Source organism: Salmo salar, chromosome 12 (assembly GCF_965601325.2).
Source record: "Salmo salar chromosome 12, fSalSal1, whole genome shotgun sequence".
NCBI lineage: Eukaryota > Metazoa > Chordata > Actinopteri > Salmoniformes > Salmonidae > Salmo > Salmo salar.
In genome coordinates, this window is record NC_138302.1 from 8,520,055 (window position 1) to 8,541,806 (window position 21,752).

Genomic DNA, 21,752 nt, shown 5'->3' on the forward strand with positions numbered 1-21,752 from the left:
TGCACGCAGCACCTGTTATTTCTTTTTGGCGCGCTCTCTTTTGTCTGACCTTTGGCTAGCAAGGTGCCTGAGAGCTGTGACTGCGCCAAGGGCTAAAGTATTGTGTGTTATCTCTTCGTGTGCAGGGCAAATAAAAATAATTCAACCAGCAGACCTCCAGTTGTGGCAGTGTGCTAATTAAAAGTACACAACGCAGAACGAACCACGCTACACCTAGGTATTTGTAGTTGTCCACATATTCTAAGTCAGACCCGTCCAGAGTAGTGATGTTAGTTGGGCGGTGGGTGAAGGGCAGCAATCGGTTGAAGAGCATGCATTTAGTTTTACTAGCATTTAAAAGCAGTTGGAGGCCACAGAAGGAGTGTTGTATGGCATTGAAGCTTGTTTGGAGGTTTGTTAACACAGTGTTCAAAGAAGGGCCAGATGTATACAGAATGGTGTCGTCTGAGTAGAGGAGGATCAGAGAGTCTCCAGCAGCAAGAGGGCGACATCATTGATGTTCCCAAGAAAGCTAAGGTAACTGAGCTAAATGACTATCGCCCCGTAGCACTCACTTCCCTCATCATGAAGTGCTTTGAGAGACTAGTCAAGGACCATATCACCTCCAACCTACCTGACACCCTAGACCCACTTCAATTTGCTTACCGCCCCAATAGGTCCACAGATGACACAATCACACTGCACACTGCCCTAACACATCTGGACAAGAGGAAAACCTATGTAAAAATGCTGTTCATCGACTGCAGCTCACCATTTAACACCATAGTACCCTTCAAACTCGTCAGAAAGCTCAAGACCCTGGGTCTTGAACCCGCCCTGTGCAACTGGGTCCTGGACTTCCCGACGGGCTGCCCCCAGGTGGTAAAGCTAAATTAAAGAGCAGTGATACTCTGATGAAGGCCTTGAGGTCGATACGTAAAGCTAAATTAAAGAGCAGTGATACTATGATGAAGGCCTTGAGGTCGATACGTAAAGCTTATTAAAGAGCAGTGATACTATGATGAAGGCCTTGAGGTCGATACGTAAAGCTAAATTAAAGAGCAGTGATACTATGATGAAGGCCTTGAGGTCGATACGTAAAGATTATTAAAGAGCAGTGATACTATGATGAAGGCCTTGAGGTCGATACGTAAAGCTAAATTAAAGAGCAGTGATACTATGATGAAGGCCTTGAGGTCGATACGTAAAGATTATTAAAGAGCAGTGATGCTATGATGAAGGCCTTGAGGTCGATACGTAAAGCTAAATTAAAGAGCAGTGATACTATGATGAAGGCCTTGAGGTCAATACGTAAAGCTAAATTAAAGAGCAGTGATGCTATGATGAAGGCCTTGAGGTCGAAACGTAAAGCTAAATTAAAGAGCAGTGATACTATGATGAAGGCCTTGAGGTCGATACGTAAAGCTTAAATTAAAGAGCAGTGATACTCATGATGAAGGCCTTGAGGTCGATACGTAAAGCTAAATTGAAAGAGCAGTGATACTCTGATGAAGGCCTTGAGGTCGATACGCAAAGCTTATTAAAGAGCAGTGAGACTGTGCGCGTTTCTTATTTGCTCTCAAGGCATCAAAATGTGAAAAAAAGCCTTTCTATAGGCTCTGTACAGCCTTTACCATGGAGTGAAATGGGATATCAGCCAACTCAGTGACAACAGAACACTGTACAGCCTTAACTATGGAGTGAAATGGGATATCATCCAACTCAGTGACATCCACAGAGCACTGTACAGCCTTAACTATGGACTGGCCCCATGAAATGGGACATCAGCCAACTCAGTGACAACCACAGAACACAACCAAAGAACACAACTATGTATAGTTTACACAAATATTAGTGTCTTAGCTTTTATTGCAGGACTTTGACTGTGTGTATTGAACATTCATATTGGACTGTACAGCCTTACCTATAGAGTGTACACCACCACCGATCACAACTTCCTGTTTCCATCACAGTTGTCGTGAGTTTTTTATACGGTATGACTTTACTGACATAACAACTTTGGATGGAAACGTGGTTAATCAATCTGTATACAGCCTAATTATTTTCCCCTCAGGAAGCTCCGGTAAACAGTGGTTGTAGTGCACTGCTGCCACCACCAGGCCTGGAGGGCATTTTGACTTTGTTGTTAGCTAGCTGTGTTAGCTAGCTGTGTTAGCTAGCTGTGTTAGCTAGCTGTGTTAGCTAGCTGTGTTAGCTAGCTGTGCGTCTAAAGATGTAGCAGCTAGCTGGCTACTGACCAACCTATTGTGTGTATTGAACATTCATATTGGACTGTAGCAGCTAGCTAACTGGCTACTGATCAACCCATTGTGTGTACTGAACATTCATATTGGACTGTAGCAGCTAGCTAACTGGCTACTGATCAACCTATTGTGTGTAATGAACATTCATATTGGACTGTAGCAGCTAGCTAACTGGCTACTGATCAACCTATTGTGTGTATTGAACATTCATATTGGACTGTAGCAGCTAGCTAACTGGCTACTGATCAACCTATTGTGTGTATTGAACATTCATATTGGACAGCCTTACCTATAGAGTAGCACCACCACCCATCAGCCCATTCTCTTCTTGACGTCAAAGCTGCAGTGTATTGTTGCTGTAGGAGTTTATGATTAATAATCCTATTTATTTGATGTCACCATACTATTCCTTTAAAGCCCCATGCTGTAAAATATAAATCATCAGAGTGGGTCACCAACCTAAACGTAAACAATATCACTTGATTATTAGAGGAGTAAACTATGAAGCCAGCAAGAACTACTCAGACATTCCAAATATCACTTGATTATCAGAGGGGTGTATTATGACATCAGATAGAACTACTCAGACATTCCAAATATCACTTGATTATCAGAGGGGTGTATTATGACATCAGATAGAACTACTCAGACATTCCAAATCAGGCTTCATCCATATATATTTACATTTACATTTAAGTCATTTAGCAGACGCTCTTATCCAGAGCGACTTACAAATTGGTGCATTCACCTTATGATATCCAGTGGAACAACCACTTTACAATAGTGCATCTAAATCTTTTAAGGGGGGGGGGGGGGTTAGAAGGATTACTTTATCCTATCCTAGGTATTCCTTAAAGAGGTGGGGTTTCAGGTGTCTCCGGAAGGTGGTGATTGACTCCGTTGTCCTGGCGTCGTGAGGGAGCTTGTTCCACCATTGGGGTGCCAGAGCAGCGAACAGTTTTGACTGGGCTGAGCGGGAACTGTGCTTCCGCAGAGGTAGGGGGGCCAGCAGGCCAGAGGTGGATGAACGCAGTGCCCTTGTTTGGGTGTAGGGCCTGATCAGAGCCTGAAGGTATGGAGGTGCCGTTCCCTTCACAGCTCCGTAGGCAATTACCATGGTCTTGTAGCGGATGCGAGCTTCAACTGGAAGCCAGTGGAGAGAGCGGAGGAGCGGGGTGACGTGAGAGAACTTGGGAAGGTTGAACACCAGACGGGCTGCGGCGTAACCATCCATATCATGAAGATGGATATTGATCCAACCATTTCAAAAGTAATGACCAGGCTGAACGAAATAGGATATGGTTTTACAATTTTATAAATGACGACAGACGATTTGTTAGTTTGTTTTACATGGTTTATTATTTTGTTTGACAAATAAAATATCTCTCTTATCCATAATAATCTCATTATGTATGTAGCCTACCATCACTGTATATGTGAGCTGCTGGCTACAGTGCACGGGACAAGAGCACGTTTGCTATTGTGGGAGATAAGCAGCTGTGCTGAAGGAGAAAGAACATAAATACATTGGCTATAGGAGGAGAAGATGACATCTGGTTCTAATAGAGCAACAGGCCACGGTGGGAGGCATAGCGACCTGACAACTGTACTTGAGTTATGCAGAAAGGGCCCCAAATACATTCAAGATAGTCAGACAAAGGGGCACAGAGAAAAGGATGGCGGCAAGAGGACCACACATGAGTATCCAGTGCATGCATTATTTTTGTACCACATGAGGAGGCCCTGCTAGCATTATAACCTATACAGCTGTCAGATGTGGGCGTTAACAAGCAACAACTGATATGGAGAGATAATGGTAAAGAACGGTCAAGGGAAGCTATTTTCATATAGAGGGAGGGGACTCTATACGTTATGCAAAGACAGAATCCTATAAAGATAGGACTCTGTAATATGAGAATTTAGTCTTTTCCATGGAAGGGCTTGGCTCTGTTACGTGTGTAATAGGGTCCTTCCATGGAAGGGCTCGGCTTTGTTACTCTGTATTAAAGTCTATATTGAATTCACAAGTTCTTGTAAGAGTATTATGTTCTTAAGACAATTTTCCACGACACTATATAACTCAACGTTTAAAAAAAAAAAGAAGATCAGTAGAGTTGAAAATGTGATGGAAACCAATTTAACTTGTATTTTTCATTCGGCACATGTGAATTTAACAGCAGGTGGATATTGATCCAACACCTGCCGCTTATTCAAACCAGCCCACTGGGCACAGACGTCAGTTCAACATCTTGTTTCCATTTACATGTCAACTAAAGTCAATTCAACATGAAATCAATACATTGGATGTAGTTTGCAAGTTCAGTGAAAAATGTATGAAAAATACCTGATGTTGATGGCTTTTTACAAATCCAATCAGTGTTCTACATTGATCTAACACCATCACATGGATTTATTTTGTTGAAATGATGTGGAAACAACGTTTATTTAACGAGGGGGAGGTTTGTAAATGCCCCCAGGAAAGTCAAACGAGGAACTCTTCATTGAGACAACGATAAACAGCAATCCGTGGGCGAGTTGTGGTGGATATTATAAAATAAGGATCTGCTGGAGTCCAAGTCAAACCAAGATTCTTTATTTCTGAGCTCAGAGAGAATAACAATTACATTGTCTACACTATCTGAATTCCAAAGCATTGGGTGATGAGCACATATCTTTGTTTCCTGTTCCTGGGAGGGACTTTATTTGTACAAGGACGCAGGTGCAAATTGGTTTGCAACACAGGATAATACTCCCAGGAACAGGAGATTATAATATGACAGTTTCACAAGGTTAGTCACATACTCAGTTATGTGGACACATACAATTAACATTTTCCATTACAGTCTGTGAACAATTTTTTGTAAATTAAAATCATCAGTGGGCCAACAATGCATGTAAACAATGGAGCAAATGCATCACATCCAAATATCACTTGATTATCTGTAGTGCTGGAGGAATGACACATGCAGATAAACACACACACAGTCAGAGTTTAAAAAAGGACCATTTAAACACATGGAATCTGATCTACTTTATATTCAAACTGACATACGCCATATTCAATTCATATTTTCTAATGACAGCTAGTCTAATGACATATTTTTGAGTATACTTTCTACAATTAGAATAATTATTCATGGTTTCTTACATGACTGTTAAGTGACTGTGATGAGTAATATGTCTTCCCACAGTCTGAGCATTTGAAAGGCTTCTCCCCTGTGTGTATTCGCTCATGAGTTGTCAGCATTCCTGACTCCTTAAAACTATTTCCACACCAGGCGCAATGGTATGGCTTCTCCCCTGTGTGTATTCGCTCATGACATTTCAGTTGTCCTAAGCGGCTAAAACTCTTTCCACACTGGGCGCAAAGGTATGGCTTCTCCCCAGTGTGTATTCGCTCGTGAGATTTCATGTTTCCTAAGTGGTTAAAACTCTTTCCACACTGGGCACAATGGTATAGCTTCTCTGCTGTGTGTTTCCTCTCATGTCTTTTCAGACTTCCTAACTTGGTAAAACTCCTTCCAATCTGGGAGCAGAGGTGTTGTCTTGCTGGTTTGGATGTCCCTGGTTCCTCCGGGTTTGTTTTTTCTCCTGCCAAAGACAGTGTTTATGTAAAGAGAGACCTGAATGAAACCTCTACATGATAAAACTAGCTGTATGATACAGAACGCGACCTACACACTTCCTTATTAAACCTAAAATAGGTAAAGAAGAGACAGACACAAAGCACAGTAAGATCTCCCCATTGTCAATTTGGGAAGATGATACAAAAACTATAAATACAACATGTAAAGTGTTGGACCCATGTTTCATTAGCTGAAATATAAAGATCACAGAATTCTTCACTTACGCACAAAAGCTTCTTTCTCTCAAATTTGGTGCACAAATTCAATTACATCCCTGTTAGTGAACATTTCTCCTTTTACAAGATAATCCATCCTCCAGGTGTGGCATATCAAGAAGCTGATTAAACAGCATGATCATCACACAGGTGCACCTTGTGCTGGGGAGAATAAAAGGCCACTCTAAAATGTGCAGTTTTGTCACACAACACCACAGATGTCTCAGGTTTTGAGGGAGTGTGCAATTGGCATGCTGACTGCAGGAATATCCACTGGAGCTGTTGCAAGAGAATGTAATGTTAATTTCTCTAGCATATGCCGCCTCCAATGTCGTTTTAGAGAATTTGGCAGTACACCCAACTGGCCTCACAACCGCAGACCACGTATTAACGACGCCAGCCCAGGACCTCCACATTGTCTGAGACCAGCCACCCAGACAGATGATGAACCTGAGGAGTATTTACCTCTGTAATAAAGCCCTTTTGTGGGGAAAAACAAATTCTCATTGGCTGGGCCTGGCTCCCCAGTTGGTGGGCTTATGCGTCTCCTTCCTGAGCGGTATGGCAGCTGCGTGGTCCCATGGTGTTTATACTTGCGTACTATTGCTTGTACAGATGAACGTGGTTCCTTCAGGCGTTTGGAAAAAGTATTCTGAGGTCTTGGCTGATTTCTTTTAATTTTCCCATGATGTCAAGCAAAGAGGCACTGAGTTTGAAAGTAGGCCTTGAAATACATCCACAGGTACACCTCCAATTGACTCAAATTATGTCAATTAGCCTATCAGAAGCTTCTAAAGCCATTACATAATTTTCAGAACATTTCCAAACTGTTTAAAGGCACAGTCAACTTAGTGTAAGTAAACTTCTGACCCACTGGAATTGTGATACAGTGAATTATAAGTGAAATAATCTGACTGTAAACAATTGTTGGAAAAATTACTTGTGTCATGCACACAGTAGATGTCCTAACCGACTTGCCAAAACTATAGTATGTTAACACGAAATTTGTGTAGTGGTTGTCAAACGAGTTTTAATGACTCCAACCTAAGTGTATGTAAACTTCCGGCTTCAACTGTATGTTGAAAACGTTTTTTTGGGAAACGCGATGGATCATTGGGGATCATTCAATATTCGCTTTTTTTTTTACGTTTAAGTTTCCGACTTCAACTCTCTGTCCATCTTCTCAAGGGTCTGTTTCACAAGGTCCACAAAGTACTGTCCAGTCGATGACTCAGTCAATGACCACAATGAGTCTCTCGTGGACAACATCAGTGACATATCGCAGAACTACTGCACACTGGTCGTTGGATGTTAAATCCTGTGTAGTGTCCATTTGTACTGAGAACATCCCTGCCTTTCTCACTTCAACAGCAATTGTCTGCGGAATCGACATTCTGATGACTTCAATTACTTTATTTGCTGTTTTGGGCAAAATAATAAAACTGGATTTTCAGTGCTTTTGCTGTCCCTTCCTATTTTCCGTGTACTGAACCTCTCTCTGCACATCTGGTTGCTCTGCAGAATGAGATTAACATTGTAAATAACCTAAACTTAAACGTGTATCTGAAGGTTCCTGCTCTGAGTCTAACTCTGTACTGACCACCATCTCCAGTTCTGCAGGAGCACCAGAAGCTCTAGGCGCTGCTGCTGCTTCCTTCTCCACCTTTACAAAGAAAATACTCTTATCATACTCACTATCATTAGTGTATCAGTAGGCTACATTAATACAGCGCTGGAAAAAAAATAGAGAGACCTGATGTCATTTTTGGCACGTGGACACTGCAACGAGAGCGTGAGAGTCGCGCCTGATGCATGGATTCTCCATCAACTCATTCCTGTTTGCTATATTGTGGCGGGTCAAGTTGACCATTCATGGCAGGCCAAAACAACACTCAGGCCACCAGGAAACGTCCCGGTGCTCCCGACGGCCAGTCCGCCACTGCTGTCAGGAGTTTTGCTTGCCTGTTCTAGAGTCTTGTAAAAATAGGGGGGTTGACTGGGACAGGCAATGTAACATCCATAACATTCCCAGGAAAGGTTTTTGTAAAACATGCACCTTACATCAGATCATCTTGAAACTTTCTCTCTAAAGCTAACTTTCATCAAGGTTTTATATGGTCTATTGGTTTCTCTCTTTTCATTGGCAGAAACCTTTTTCAGTGTTATGATATTCATAACATCCATATCCACCAGTCTATCTTCATGTCAACTAACAGAACTCTGCTGGTTGTCCTGGTAACAGATACCAGTGGGCAGATCTATTTTATTTGTTCAAACTAAACTACAGCACTTACTTTAATGTGTCAAAAATGATCCTTTCTTCTCTTCTCCTCCTCTCACAGTTACACTCAGCCCCGTTGTTTTCCTGCAGCCCACCAGCAGCACAGACAACCTCTTCATACCCAGCAGTAAGGCGCTACCGGGAGAGGCACAACACGGGGACTCCGGGAGGGAGGAAGGGCTAGCGTTGTCCTGGTAACCATAAAGAGGGGACACAGACACATATCAGTATGGATGCTGATGTCACTGTTGACAAAGTGCTTTACAGAAACCCAGCCCAGACCCCGATAGAGCAAGCTGTATGCTAGACCAGACCAAGCTGTACCATCTGGTGTTCTGATCTGGAGAGACTCTTCTCTGATTCGTCAGCATCAGGATGTTGTTGAGGCTCCCCAGAGGATCCACAATAGTCATGTCTCTCTCCTGTGTGAATGAGAACATCAAACAGATGGTAAACTTACGTCTATTACAATCATAGGGTCTTACAAGAGGCATTAATATCTCTAAACAGGGCCTAAAATGCAAATGTGAAAGGGTAGTTCCACGAAATGGGTGCCTTTTGCATCCCTTTGATATAAGTATAAATTATGCTCCAATATTGAATTTTAAAAGCCTGTTGTATTAGATGAGGTGCACTTTAATGTAGACCACATGGAGAATTCAATAAATCTAACTTAAAAGTCCCCAAAATATATGTACCAACGATTGAAACTTTAACAATTCCTACAGTACTGAACAACATATTCAAGTGTAGAACTTCAGTAGAATGCCCCTTAAAACCCCACATTAGTTCAACAACTGCATAGTTTGTGGCCCTGTTTTTATGACAGTACTCAGGGGTGGTAATCTGATATTCTGTCTCCCCCTCTTTCACTCCCAAGACGTCTTCCTTCTTCACCTTTATTGAGATAGCATCCTCTTCCTCTCTAAAAGGTTCTTCCTCTGTTTCCTCTATAACATCCTCTTCTTCTTCCACGACAATGTTCAGTCCCAGAGCTTCTTCCTCCATACAGCAGACCTCTTCTTCTTTTGCAGGGGACGAGTAGTTTAGTGAGGTCATGGTCGGGGATGTTAGCTAGCTAGTTAGCATTAGCTACTAGCCTGGTGCAAACCTCAGTATAAATATTTAACAAGTTTGCAAATTGAACAAGCAAATTAGGTTAAAGTTAACACGTCAACTGAACTGTGTTAACAACACTGAGATTAGCTAATGTACATTAACATGGTCTAAAGCGTCAATCTTTCAGTTTTATGTTGGCTAGCAAGCTACCGAGGTGGTAGAAAGAGTAGCCGTGTTGTTGTTCCTGAAGAAGCGTCCCGTCCAGTCCATTACACGTCACGCAAGAAGCAACACATGAAAGACGCACATCGCCATCTGCTGACTGGAGTGGTAACGCAGTTTGGAAACAATAGTTACAACACTTTTTGTATTGGAAAGAACGTCATAATAATTTAACAATAAGCTGATATATTTTCTCTTACGTTTTACAAAGAATACCGTCCTGTACACAGACGTAGAAGATTCATCTGAATATGTAATGCTGAATAAATACTTATATGAATAGGTTGTGTTTTAATACACATTTGCTCTGTTCAGTTTTTACATTCGTTTTTATCTAGATGTGACGGTACTATTCCCTTAAAGCTAAGATACAAATCATCCTGTAAACCAGGGGTTGGAAACTCCAGTCCTCGGGGGCCCGGATTGATGTCACCCCTTTTCTCCATCCCTAGCAAACACAGCTGATTAATCAAACTGCATTCTAAACTGAAGATCATCATTAGGTGATTATTGGAGTCAGGTGTGTTAGCTGGGGCTGGAAGCTATGATCCCTTATTGATATCACTAGTTAAATCCACTTCAATCAGTGTAGATGAAGGGGGGAGACAGGTTAAATAAGGCATTTTAGGCCTTGAGACAAATGAGACATGGATTGTGTATGTGTGCCATTCGGAGGGTGAATTGGGAAGACAAAATAGTTAAGAGCCTTTGAACAGGGTATGGTAATAGGTGCCAGGTGCACCGGTTTGTGTCAAGAACCGCAAAGTTGCTGGGTTTTTCCAGCTCAACAGTTTCCCATGTGTACCAAGAATGGTCCACCACCCTAACAGTGGCGGTCAGTGCCATTTAAAATGAGGCAGGACAATTTGTTTTTTTCATGAACATGGCCTTATTTCTATTACAGCATATTAGATGACTGTCATTCATATTTCATTCACCCTGTTCAATGTAACAGCGATAGGTTTAGGCTACTACATGATACTAACATTTCCCCTATACCCATCATGAGGTTGCTACAACTTAGCCTATGAATTCAAATTTAGAATGTAGGTGCACACAGGTTGAGAGAAACATTTGAGGTGACAGACAGTGACACATGGACAGACAGTGACACATTCAATACCACCTTGCACACTCTTGCCTGCATCTAGCTGACCTAGGGTATAATCATTAGTCAGTTGCAGACGAGAGTTTCTATTGGACAAATTCAGGTATGTTTATCCCCGTTTTGTTCCGTTTAAGAAACGTTTTGCAACAACAATCAGCGGAATGTGTGATCTAACTTGAACTTTAAGTAGCCTATATTTGATGTGATATATTCCTTTCGAGACAGGATTGTGTCACGGCACAGATCTGGGGAAGTGTACCAAAACATTTCTGCCACATTGAAGGTCCCAAAGAACACAGTGGCCTCCATCATTCTTAAATGGAAGAAGTTTGGAACCACCAAGACTCTTCCTAGTGCTGGCCGCCCGGCTAAACTGAACAATAGGGGGAGAAGGGCCTTGGTCAGGGAGGTGACCAAGAACCCGATGGTCACTCTGACAGAGCTCAAGAGTTCCTCTGTGGAAATGGGAGAACCTTCCAGAAGGACAACCATCGCTGCAGCACTCCACCAATTAGGCCTTTATGGTAGAGTGGCCAGACGGAAGCCACTTCTCCGTAAAAGACACAAGAAAGCCCGCTTGGAGTTTGCCAAAAGGCACCTAAAGGACTTTCAGACCATGAGAAACAAGATTCTCTGGTCTGATGGAACCAAGATTAAACTCTTTGGCCTGAAGGCCAAGCGTCACATCTGGAAGAAACGTGGCATCATCCCTTTGGTGAAGCATGTTGGTGGCAGCAACATGCTGTTGGGATGTTTTTCAGTGGCAAGGACTGGGAGACTAGTCAGGATCGAGGGAAAGATGAATGGAGCAAGGTACAGAGAGATCCTTGATGAAAACCTGCACCAGATCTCTCTCCAGAGATGTTCGATCCGGTTCAAGTCCGAGCTCTGGCTGGCCCACTCAAGGACGTTCCGAGACTTGTCCCAAAGCCACTTATGCATTGTCTTGGCTGTGTGCTTAGGGTCATTGTCCTGATGGAAGGTGAACCTTCATCCCAGTCTGAGGTTCTGAGCGCTCTGGAGCAGGTTTTCATCAAGAATCTCTCTGTACTTTGCTCCGTTCATCTTTGCCTCGATCCTGACTTGTCTCCCAGTCCCTTTTAAAATGATCAGAAAAAAAATATTCAGTTGTATTTGGAACGGCAAGCAAGACTAAATTAAATAGGCCTATTTATATAATGAATATGAATTCGGAGGGCAGAAATGATGATTTATTAAAGCATTAGACCTCTCGCTAAAGGCTTCAGTCATACAAAAGTTATACTTTTATTCCGAACTGGTTCTCTATCAGATTAGTAAGAATGTCTTACCCTATGTTCAAGAATGGCCTTTTCCCCTTTATTCAGAATACAACCTCTCACTTTCGGTTATTTGAAAATGAAATAATCTCCAAAATAACGTTATTTTTAAAACAAGCCATAGAAAGTTGGTTGCAATTTCAGTTTAATCCACCAGAAAATAACAAATAATACAAAAAAATGGTGGTTAATCTCAAATATACTAAACGATAAAAAAATAAAAGTAAAATTTAATACATAAAAAATGTATAATCTTTGTAAATTATATCATCAATAGGACTGGTGGAGTTGTCACACATGCAGCTAATAAAAATATATGGAAATGTCTGCTCTACCCAAAATTACAAATAACTAATTGCAGCATTACCACAAAAATGGAAGAGGCAAGTGGAAGGGGGGAAAAGTAAGAAACTTGTCTGTCAGCCCTGCTTTAAAGACCAAACTTGGTTAATGAAAATTGTGAATGACGCATGATTCAAAACATAGAATTTTTCAATTTAAATTATTGTACAAAATATATATGGGGGATACAACGAACCTCTCTGCAGATTTAGCTGCGAAGAGACAGAATCATTAGATCATTTGTTTTGGTACTGTCCATATGTAGCTTGTTTTTGGTCGCAGGTCCAGGAATGGCAACATTTACCTGGAGCTAACTCTGCAGACAGCACTACTGGGTGATTTGAAAAGTCATAGTCAATTGATCAATAATATAATAATACTTTTAGCAAACATGTTTATTTTTAATTTACAATCTGTAGCAACTATGAGAATATAAAGGTCAAGAACTTTTGTGAAACAGCACAGTTAAAAATATATGGCGAATAGAAATCAAACAGGGTGGTCTTCAGAGATAGATGGGAGAGGTTTAGGGTAACTGAAGGATAGGATTAAAAACAAACTAAATATAACTATTGTAAAATACATTGTGTCTGTAAAATGTATATAGTATGTATAAGCTGGAAGTAGAAGCCTGAGTGTTGGTGTGCATTAGTGGAAAACATTTTTTTTATACATACAGTGCCTTCGGAAAGTATTCAGGTTTTTTGAATTTTTTTCAAATTATATAAACTAAAAAGAAATACCTTATTTACATAAGTATTCAGACCCTTTGATATGAGACTCGAAATTGAGCTCAGGTGCATACTGTTCAATTGATCAGCCTTGATGTTTCTACAACTTGATTGGAGTCCACCTGTGGTAAATTCAATTGATTGGACATGATTTGGAAAGACACACACCTGTCTATATAAGGTCCCACAGTTCACAGTGCAAGTCAGAGCAAAAACCAAGCCATGAGGTCGAAGGAATTGTCCGTTGAGCTCCGACACACGATTGTGTCGAGGCACAGATCTGGGGAAGGGAGACACGTTTTTTTTGCAGCATTGAAGTTCCCAAAGAACACAGTGGCTGTAGCCAAGACCATAAGCAAATAGTTCAACTGGGATATGACTACTGAGGGTAGTGCGTACAGCCCAGTGCATCACTGGGGTCAAGTTTCCTGCCATCCAGGACGTATATCAAATCAAATCCAATTTTATTGGTCACATACACGTTATTAGCAGATGTTATTGCAGGTGTAGCGAAATGCTTGTGTTTCTAGCTCCAACAGTGCAGTAATATCTAACAAGTAATATCTAACAAATTGCACAACATATAGCCAATACACACAAATGTAAGTAGGAATGAATTAAGACTATATACATAAGGACGAGTGATATCAGAGCGGAACGGACTAGGATACTGTAGACTAGTATAGAATACAGTATATACATATGAGATGAGTAATGCCAGATATGTAAACATTATTAAAGTGACTAGTGTTCCATTCCTTAAAGTGGCCAGTGATTTCTAGTCTATGCCTATAGGCAGCAGCCTCTAATGTGCTAGTAATGGCTGTTTAACAGTCTGATGGCCTTGAGATAGAAGCTGTTTTTCAGTCTGTCAGTCCCAGATTTAATGCACCTCGCCTTCTGGATGATAGCGGGGTGAACAGGCAGTGGCTCGGGTGGTTTATGTCCTTGATTATATATTTTTTGGCATCGGGTGCTGTAGGTGTCCTGGAGGGTGGGTAGTTTACCCCCGGTAATGCGTTGGGCAGACCGCACCACCCTCTGGAGAGCCTTGCGGTTGTGGGTGGTGCAGATGCCATACCAGGCGGTAATACAGCTCGACAGGATGCTTTCATTGTGCATCTGTAAAAATGTGTGAGGGTTTTAGGTGACAAGCAAAATGTCTTTAGCCTCCTGAGGTTGAAGAGGCTCTGTTGCGCCTTCTTCACCACACTGTGTTCTTTGGGTCCTTCAATGCTGCAGAAGTGTTTTGGTACCCTTCCCAAGATCTGTGCCTTGACGCAATCCTGTCTCTGAGCTCTATGGACAATTCCTTCTACCTCATGGCTTGGTTTTTGCTCTGATAGTCTCATAGCAAAGGGTCTAAATACTTACTGTTGTGTAAATAAGGTATTTCTGTTTTTTATCTTTAATAAATTACCTACATTTTCTAAAAACCTGTTTTTGCTTTCTCATTATGGGGTATTGTGTGTAGATTGCTGAATATGTAATTTTTTAAAAGTCAATTTTAAAATAAGGCTGTAACTTAACAAAATGTGGAATAAGTCAAGGGGTCTGAATACTTTCTGAATCCACTGTACAAACATCACATTGAAAATTCAACTCACTTTCAAAAAGCTCCATGAGGAAGAAAGGATTCCCAGATGATCTTTAGATGTTCTGTCTTCAGGATGTTCTGGGTTGATGGCTGTTGGAGAGGGGAGGAGCAGTTGAGTGAGCTGGGGCCTTTTATTGCCCTTCCTCTGGGAGCCTGTCAGCTTGTGACATGAGAGAGAGTGAAAGAGGGTCTACCTGTAAGATAGTTAGGCAATTTTAACAATGACTTGCAGGCAGTGGGTTCAGAAAGACTATGACAAAAAAATGAATACAAATTATACCACCACCCAAAAGGACACTTTAGAGCCTGGAAGGGTAAAGGGGCATGTGTTCTACACAGGTAGAGCCCTATCTGTCCATGTTTCCTTATGCAAAGTGGGCACTACTTCATGTGGCAACACCAACACTCACCTAAATAGCCCATATGCCACTGGGTGAGAGAAGTTTTCATTGTTTTTGGGCAGCATTATGTGAGGTGTTATTATGTGTTGCTAACGAGGAGCCTTGGTCAATTTAGCTCGTAATACACCACCTAGGAAAATGCTACCCTCTTCAATCTGTCACCTAATCCTACCTAATGGGCAGGTCAGCCCTGGAGTAAAGTATTGGCTGTAAGAAGTAAGAGAAAACATAACATCTGGTTGTTTTTAAATTACTACTTATGACATTGTTTGCCAGAATAAACATTGTAATGGAGATTTTTCTCCAGTCTGCGTTACCCACTCCAGTCAGCAGATGGCAATGTGAGTATTTCAGGTTATGCTTCTTGCGTGACGTATAATCTAGTGGACGGAACTGGAGGCTTCTTCAACAGCGACAAAAGGCTTCTGATTCAACCAACGCGGTGGTTTGCTAGCGAACATAAAACCAAAACATTGAAGCTCTTTAGACCAATCTTGTGTATATTACTCTTAGTGTTTGGAACATAATTCTGTTTACCTATATACTAGTTCATTTAAACGTAATTTGCTTGTTAAATTAGCAAATGTGTTAAATTGATAATGTACTAGGCTAATCTCCGGGAGCATGAGCTCACTAAGCAAGACGGAGAAAGAAGCTCTGGTGAAAGGAGAGGAAGAAGCTTTCAGAATGGAAAAGGAGGAAGAGGAGGCTATCACATTGAAAGAAGAAGAGGATGATATTACAGTGAAAGAGGAAAATGGGAAAGAGGTTGTCAGAGTGGAAGAGGGGGTTGTAACTTTCAGAATCAAAAAAGAGGAAGATGCCATAACATTGAAAGAAGAGAGTGTTGTGAAAGAAGAGGAAGAATATTTTGTCGTAAAAGAGGAAGAGGAGGCTATGTCAATAAAAGAGGAGGAGGAGGGGAGGGAAGTTCCGATTACCACCAGTGAGTACAGTCTTTAAAACAGGGTCAGAGTGAATAAACGTGGTGAGTGAAAAACTTAATGAAATAGCCCACTCCCTACCCGGTATCTTATTCTCCCGCTAAACAACTTTGTATGCGCTGTTTGTTGGCAACCTTGTTACTTACGAAGTTTTTGGAACATATTCCTGTTGGAACGTTACACAAATTATACCCACCTGAACAAATGTGGGGTTTTAAGGGGCATTCTACTGAAGTTCTACACTTGAATATGTTGTTCAGTACTGTAGGAGTTGTTTAAGTGGCAATCTGCCATTGGTACATATATTGTTGGGACTTTTAAATTCGATTTATTGAATTTTCCATGTTGTCTATATTAAAGTGCCCTTATCTTTGCATAACAGGCTTTTAAAATTCAATATTGGTGCATCATTTTCTACTTAAAATATCAAAGGGGTGCAAAAGGCACCCATTTAGTGGAACAATCCTTTTCCATTTACAACACAAACAATATTTTACAAAATCATGATGAAAGTGGCCAATTTAGGCCCTTTTTAGACATATTCATGCCTCTTGTAAGACCCTATGCTTGTAAAAGAAGATCATAAGTTGACTGTCTGTTTGATGTTCTCGTTCACACAGGAGAGAGACATGACTATCATGGATCCTTTGGGGAGCCTCAACAACATCCTGATGCTGACGAGGCAGAGAAGAGTCTTTCCAGATCAGAACACCAGATGGTACAGCTTGGTCTGGTCTAGCATACAGCTTGCTCTATCGGGGTCTGGGCTGGGTTTCTGTAAAGCACTTTATGACAACAGTGACATCAGCATCCATAATGATATGTGTCTGTGTCCCCTCTTTATGTTTACCAGGACAACGCTAGCCCTTCCTCCCTCCCGGAGTCCCCGTGTCGTGCCTCTCCCGGTAGCACCTTACTGCTGGGTATGAAGAGGTTGTCTGTGCTGCTGGAGGACTGCAGGAAAACAACGGGGCTGAGTGGAACTGTGAGAGGACGAGAAGAGAAGAAAGGATCAGATTTTAAACATCAAAGTAAGTGCTGTCGTTTAGTTTGAACAAATGAAAAAGATCTGGCCATTGGTATCTGTTCCCAGTAGGGCTGTCCCTGACTAATACAAATACAGCGTTGAACACTCTTGGCATTCTCTCAACCAGCTTTACCTGGAATGCTTTTCCAACAGTCGTGCAGGAGTTCCCACATATGCTGAGCACTTGTTGGCTGCTTTTCCTTCACTCTGTGTTCCAACTCATCCCAAACCATCTCAATTGGGTTGAGGTCGGGTGATTGTGGAGACCAGGTCATCTGATGCAGCACTCCATCACTCTCCTTCTTGGTCAAATAGCCCTTACACAGCCTGGAGGTGTGTTGGGTCATTGTCCTGTTTAAAAACAAATGATAGTCCCACTATGCGCAAACCAGATGGGACGACGTATCGCTGCAGAATGCTGTGGTAGCCATGCTGGTTAAGTGTGTCTTGAATTCTAAATAAATCACAGACAGTGTCACCAGCAAAGCACCATCACACCTCCTTCTCCATGCTTCACGGTGGGATCCACACAAGCGGAGATCATCCGTTCACCTACTCTGCATCTCACAAAGACATGGTGGTTGGAACCAAAAATCTGAAATTTGGACTCATCAGACCAAAAGATAGATTTCCACCGGTCTAATGTCCATTGCTCATGTTTCTTGGCCCAAGCAAGTCTCTTCTTATTGGCGTCCTTTAGTAGTGTTTTCTTTGCAGCAATTCGACCATGAAGGCCTGATTCACGTAGTCTCCTCTGAACAGTTGATGATGAGATTTCTGTTACTTGAACTCTGTGAAGCATTTATTTGGGCTGCAATTTCTGAGGCTGGTAACTCTAATGAACTTATCCTCTGCAGCAGAAGTAACTCTGGGTCTTCCATTTCTGTGGCGGTACTCATGAGAGACAGTTTCATCATAGCGCCTGATGGTTTTTGGGACTGCACTTGAGTTAACTTTGAAAGTTCTTGAAATTTTCTTGATTGACTGACCTTAAAGTAATGATGGACTGTCGTTTCTCTTTGCTTATTTGAGCTGTTCTTGCCATAATATGGACTTGGTCTTTTACCAAATAGGGCTATCTTCTGTATACCACCACTACCTTGTCACAACACAACTGATTGGCTCAAACGCATTAAGGCAAGAAATTCCATAAATTAACTTCTAACAAGGCACACCTGTTAATTTAAATGCATTCCAGGTGACTACCTCATGAAGCTGGTTGAGAGAATGCCAAGAGTGCAAAGTTGTCATCAAGGCAAAGGGTGGCTACTTTGAAGAAATTCAAATATAAAATATATTTTGATTTAACACTTATTTACTACATGATTCAATATGTGTTATTTCATAGTTTTGATGTCTTCACTATTATTCTACAGTGTAGAAAATAGTAAAATAAAGAAAAACCCTTGAATGAGTATGTGTGTCCAAACTTTTGACTGGTACTGTGTGTATATATATATATATATATATGAACAGAAATATAAACACAACAATTTCAATGATTTACAGTTCATATTAGGAAATCAGTCAATAAATTCATTAGGACCTAATCTATGGACTTCACATGACTGGGCTGTCATTGGTGGGTCTGTGAGGGCATAAGCCCACCTACCAGGCCCAGCCAATCAGAATTTGTTTTTCCCCGCAAAAGGGCTTTGTTACAGAGATAAATACTCCCCAGTTTCATCAGCTGTCCGGGTGGCTGATCTCAGATGATGTGGAGATCCTGGGCTTGCTTTGTTGTACGTGGTGTGCGGTTGTAAGGTCGGTTGGACGCTCTGCCAAGTTCTCTAAACCGACGGAGGTGGCTTATGGTAGAGAAATTAACATTCAATTCTCTGGTAACAGCTCCACTGGATATTCCTGCAGTCACCATGCCAATTGCACACTCCCTCAAAACTTGAGACATTGGTGGCATTGTGTTGTGACAAAACTGTACGTTTTTTAAAGTGGCTTTTTATTGTTCCCAGCACAAGGTGCACCTGTGTAATGATAATGCCGTTTAATCAGCTTCTTGATATGCCACACCTGTCAGGTGGATGGATTATCTTGGCAAAGAGATGTAAACAAATTTGTGCACAAAATTTGAGAGAAATAAGCTTTCGTGCATATGGAAAAAGTCACATTCTGTAGCGTACAGCTATGAAGGTTATGTATTTACAACCACCTGCTTGATAGGAATCCAGCAATGTCTGTGTCTTGAGTGTCATAGAACTGTCTAGTTCTGTGTTCTGACTTATAAAACAGAATTAAAATAAGTAATGTAAACATTATCAGTAATTACCAGGAAACTCTACAACGTTTGTTTTAAAATCACACCAAGATTGTTTTAAATTATGAAATGTTTGAAAACTTCAAGTAATGATTCAAGAAGCAAATTACGGTATTACCTCAAGTAATACCTTGATCTGAGTGATCCGATTTAGATTAGACCTCATAGCATGACGGTTTTATCATGTGGCGATTTCATTCAGATCTCTCTTTAAATAAACACTGTCTTTGGCAGGAGAAAAACCAAACTTGGAGGAACCAGAGATTTTCAAACCATCAAGACAACACCTCTGCTCCCAGATTGGAAAGAGTTTTATCAAGTCAGGAAGCCTGAAAAGACAGAGGACATACACAGGAGAGAAGCCGTACCATTGCGTGCAGTGTAGAAAGCATTTTATGCGGTTAGAAAAACTCAAATCTCACGAGCGAATACACACAGGGGAGAAACCTTACCACTGCTCCCAGTGTGGAAAGAGTTTTAGCCAGTTACGAAACCTGAAAGCTCACTCGCAAATACACACAGGGGAGAAGCCATACCATTGCGCCCAATGTGGAAAGAGTTTTAGTCAGTCAAGAAGCCTGAAAGATCATGAACGAATACACACAGGGGAGAAGCCTTACCACTGCTCCCAGTGTGGAAATAGTTTTAGCCAGTTAGGAAGCCTGAAAGCTCATGAGCGAATACACACAGGGGAGAAGCCATACCATTGCGCCCAGTGTGGAAAGAGTTTTAGCCATTCAGGAAGCCTGAAAGATCATAACCGAATACACACAGGGGAGAAGCCTTACCACTGCTCCCAGTGTGGAAAGAGTTTTAGCCAGTCAGGAACCCTGAAAGCTCATGAGCGAATCCACACAGGGGAGAAGCCTTACAAATGTTCAGACTGTGGGAAGACATATTACTCATCACAGTCACTTAAAAAACATGTGAGAATCCACACAGGAGGGAATAATTACGTATCCTAGTGTGTGAACTTACGTTTCACGTCACATTGACTTAAAATTCATCAGAGAACGCTCCCATTGTCTTATATTGTTGACTGAGAACGTGTTTAATTGTTTACACCATATTAAATGGTACAAAGTATACTCTAAAAAATATGTGAATGGTTTTTTTAGAAAATATGAATTGAATATGGAGTATGTCAGTTTGAATATAGACTACATCAGATTCCATGTGTTTAAATGGTCCTTTTTTAAACTCTGACTGTGTGTGTGTTTATCTGGGTGTCATTCCTCCAGCACTACAGATAATCAAGGGATTTTTGGATGTGATGCATTTCCTCCATTGTTTACATTTGCATTGTTGGTCCACAGTTGATTATTGAAATGAAAATGTTCACAGACTCTGTAATCGAATATTTTAAGCATATGTGTCAACATAACTGAGTATATGACTAACCTTGTGAAACTGTCCTATTATAATCTCCTGTTCTTGAGAGTATCATTATGTGTTGCAAACCAGCTGCACCTGTGTCCTTGTATGAATGAAGTCCCGCCCAGGAACAGGAAACTATAAAGATATGTGCTCATCACCCAATGCTTCAGGAATTCAGACTGTCTACACTGCGCTGTGTAACTCTGTTATTCTCTCTGAGCTCAGAAGTAAAGAATCTTGGTTTGACTTGGACTCCAGCAGATCCTTATTTTATAATATCCAACACAACTCTCCCACAGATTGCTGTTTATCATTGTCTCAATGAAGAGTTTCTCGTTCGACTTTCCTGGGGGCATTTACAAGCCTTCCACTGGTTGAATAAACGTTGTTTCCGTGTCAGTTAAACAAAACAAATCAATGTGATGTTAGATAAATGTAGAAAACTGATTGGATTTGTAAAAAGGTTTTTTTTATTTATTTTTCACCCAACTGGCAACCTAAATTCAGTGACAGGTGACATTCTGTGTTGATTTCATGTTGAATTCACTTTAGTTGACGACTCAAAGAAATGTAAATGGAAACTAGATGTTGAACTGACGTCTGTGCCCAGTGGACTGGTTTGAATAAGCAGCAGGTGTTGGATCAATATCCACTTTAGTAGCTAAGTTTCCATGCAATTTGCGACAGATTTTCATGTGAATATTCTCAAATCTGCATAAAACAATATATGCATTTTCCCACCAGAAATGTTTCCATCAAACAGACTTACTGCAGATAAAAGGCTTCGTGTGTCAATTACAACACTTTTTCTGTTAAGTTAAATGGGTTTCTATCTCATTTTCAACTCTTGCGTTTATATAGCAAACGTGCACTTGTAGCCAGCAGCTGACAGATATAGTGCGGGTAGGCTACCTACATGATGAGATTATTATGGATAAAAGGGATATTATTTTATTTGTCAAATGGCAGCCAAGCATCGATCATCATGTTACCAGACCCTCAAAATGTA

The 21,752-nt window shown here is 41.2% G+C and overlaps 2 protein-coding genes across 3 annotated transcripts; one reads left to right on the forward strand and one right to left on the reverse strand.

The window, feature by feature from the left end:
• Window positions 1–4,820: 4,820 nt before the first annotated feature.
• On the reverse strand, window positions 4,821–9,738 carry LOC145859391 (uncharacterized). Of its 2 annotated transcripts, XR_014379575.1 has the most exons (4): window positions 9,263–9,708; window positions 8,690–8,787; window positions 8,379–8,556; window positions 4,821–5,834 (listed from the first exon to the last, which is right to left on the reverse strand). XR_014379575.1 is itself a non-coding variant. In XM_082958529.1 (3 exons), the coding sequence occupies exons 1-3, from the start codon at window positions 9,422–9,424 to the stop codon at window positions 8,481–8,483; spliced, it is 336 nt and encodes a 111-aa protein (XP_082814655.1). In that variant the 5' UTR covers window positions 9,425–9,738; the 3' UTR covers window positions 8,378–8,480. The 2 variants fall into 2 exon arrangements, 1 of the variants encoding a protein (XP_082814655.1); XM_082958529.1 differs by lacking the exon at window positions 4,821–5,834 and having other exon boundaries at window positions 8,378–8,556; window positions 9,263–9,738.
• A 5,808-nt stretch (window positions 9,739–15,546) lies between these two features.
• Window positions 15,547–20,989, forward strand: LOC145859388 (uncharacterized). Its single transcript, XM_082958522.1, has 4 exons — window positions 15,547–16,069; window positions 16,688–16,785; window positions 16,921–17,098; window positions 19,601–20,989. The coding sequence occupies exons 1-4, from the start codon at window positions 15,748–15,750 to the stop codon at window positions 20,329–20,331; spliced, it is 1,329 nt and encodes a 442-aa protein (XP_082814648.1). The 5' UTR covers window positions 15,547–15,747; the 3' UTR covers window positions 20,332–20,989.
• Window positions 20,990–21,752: the final 763 nt, after the last annotated feature.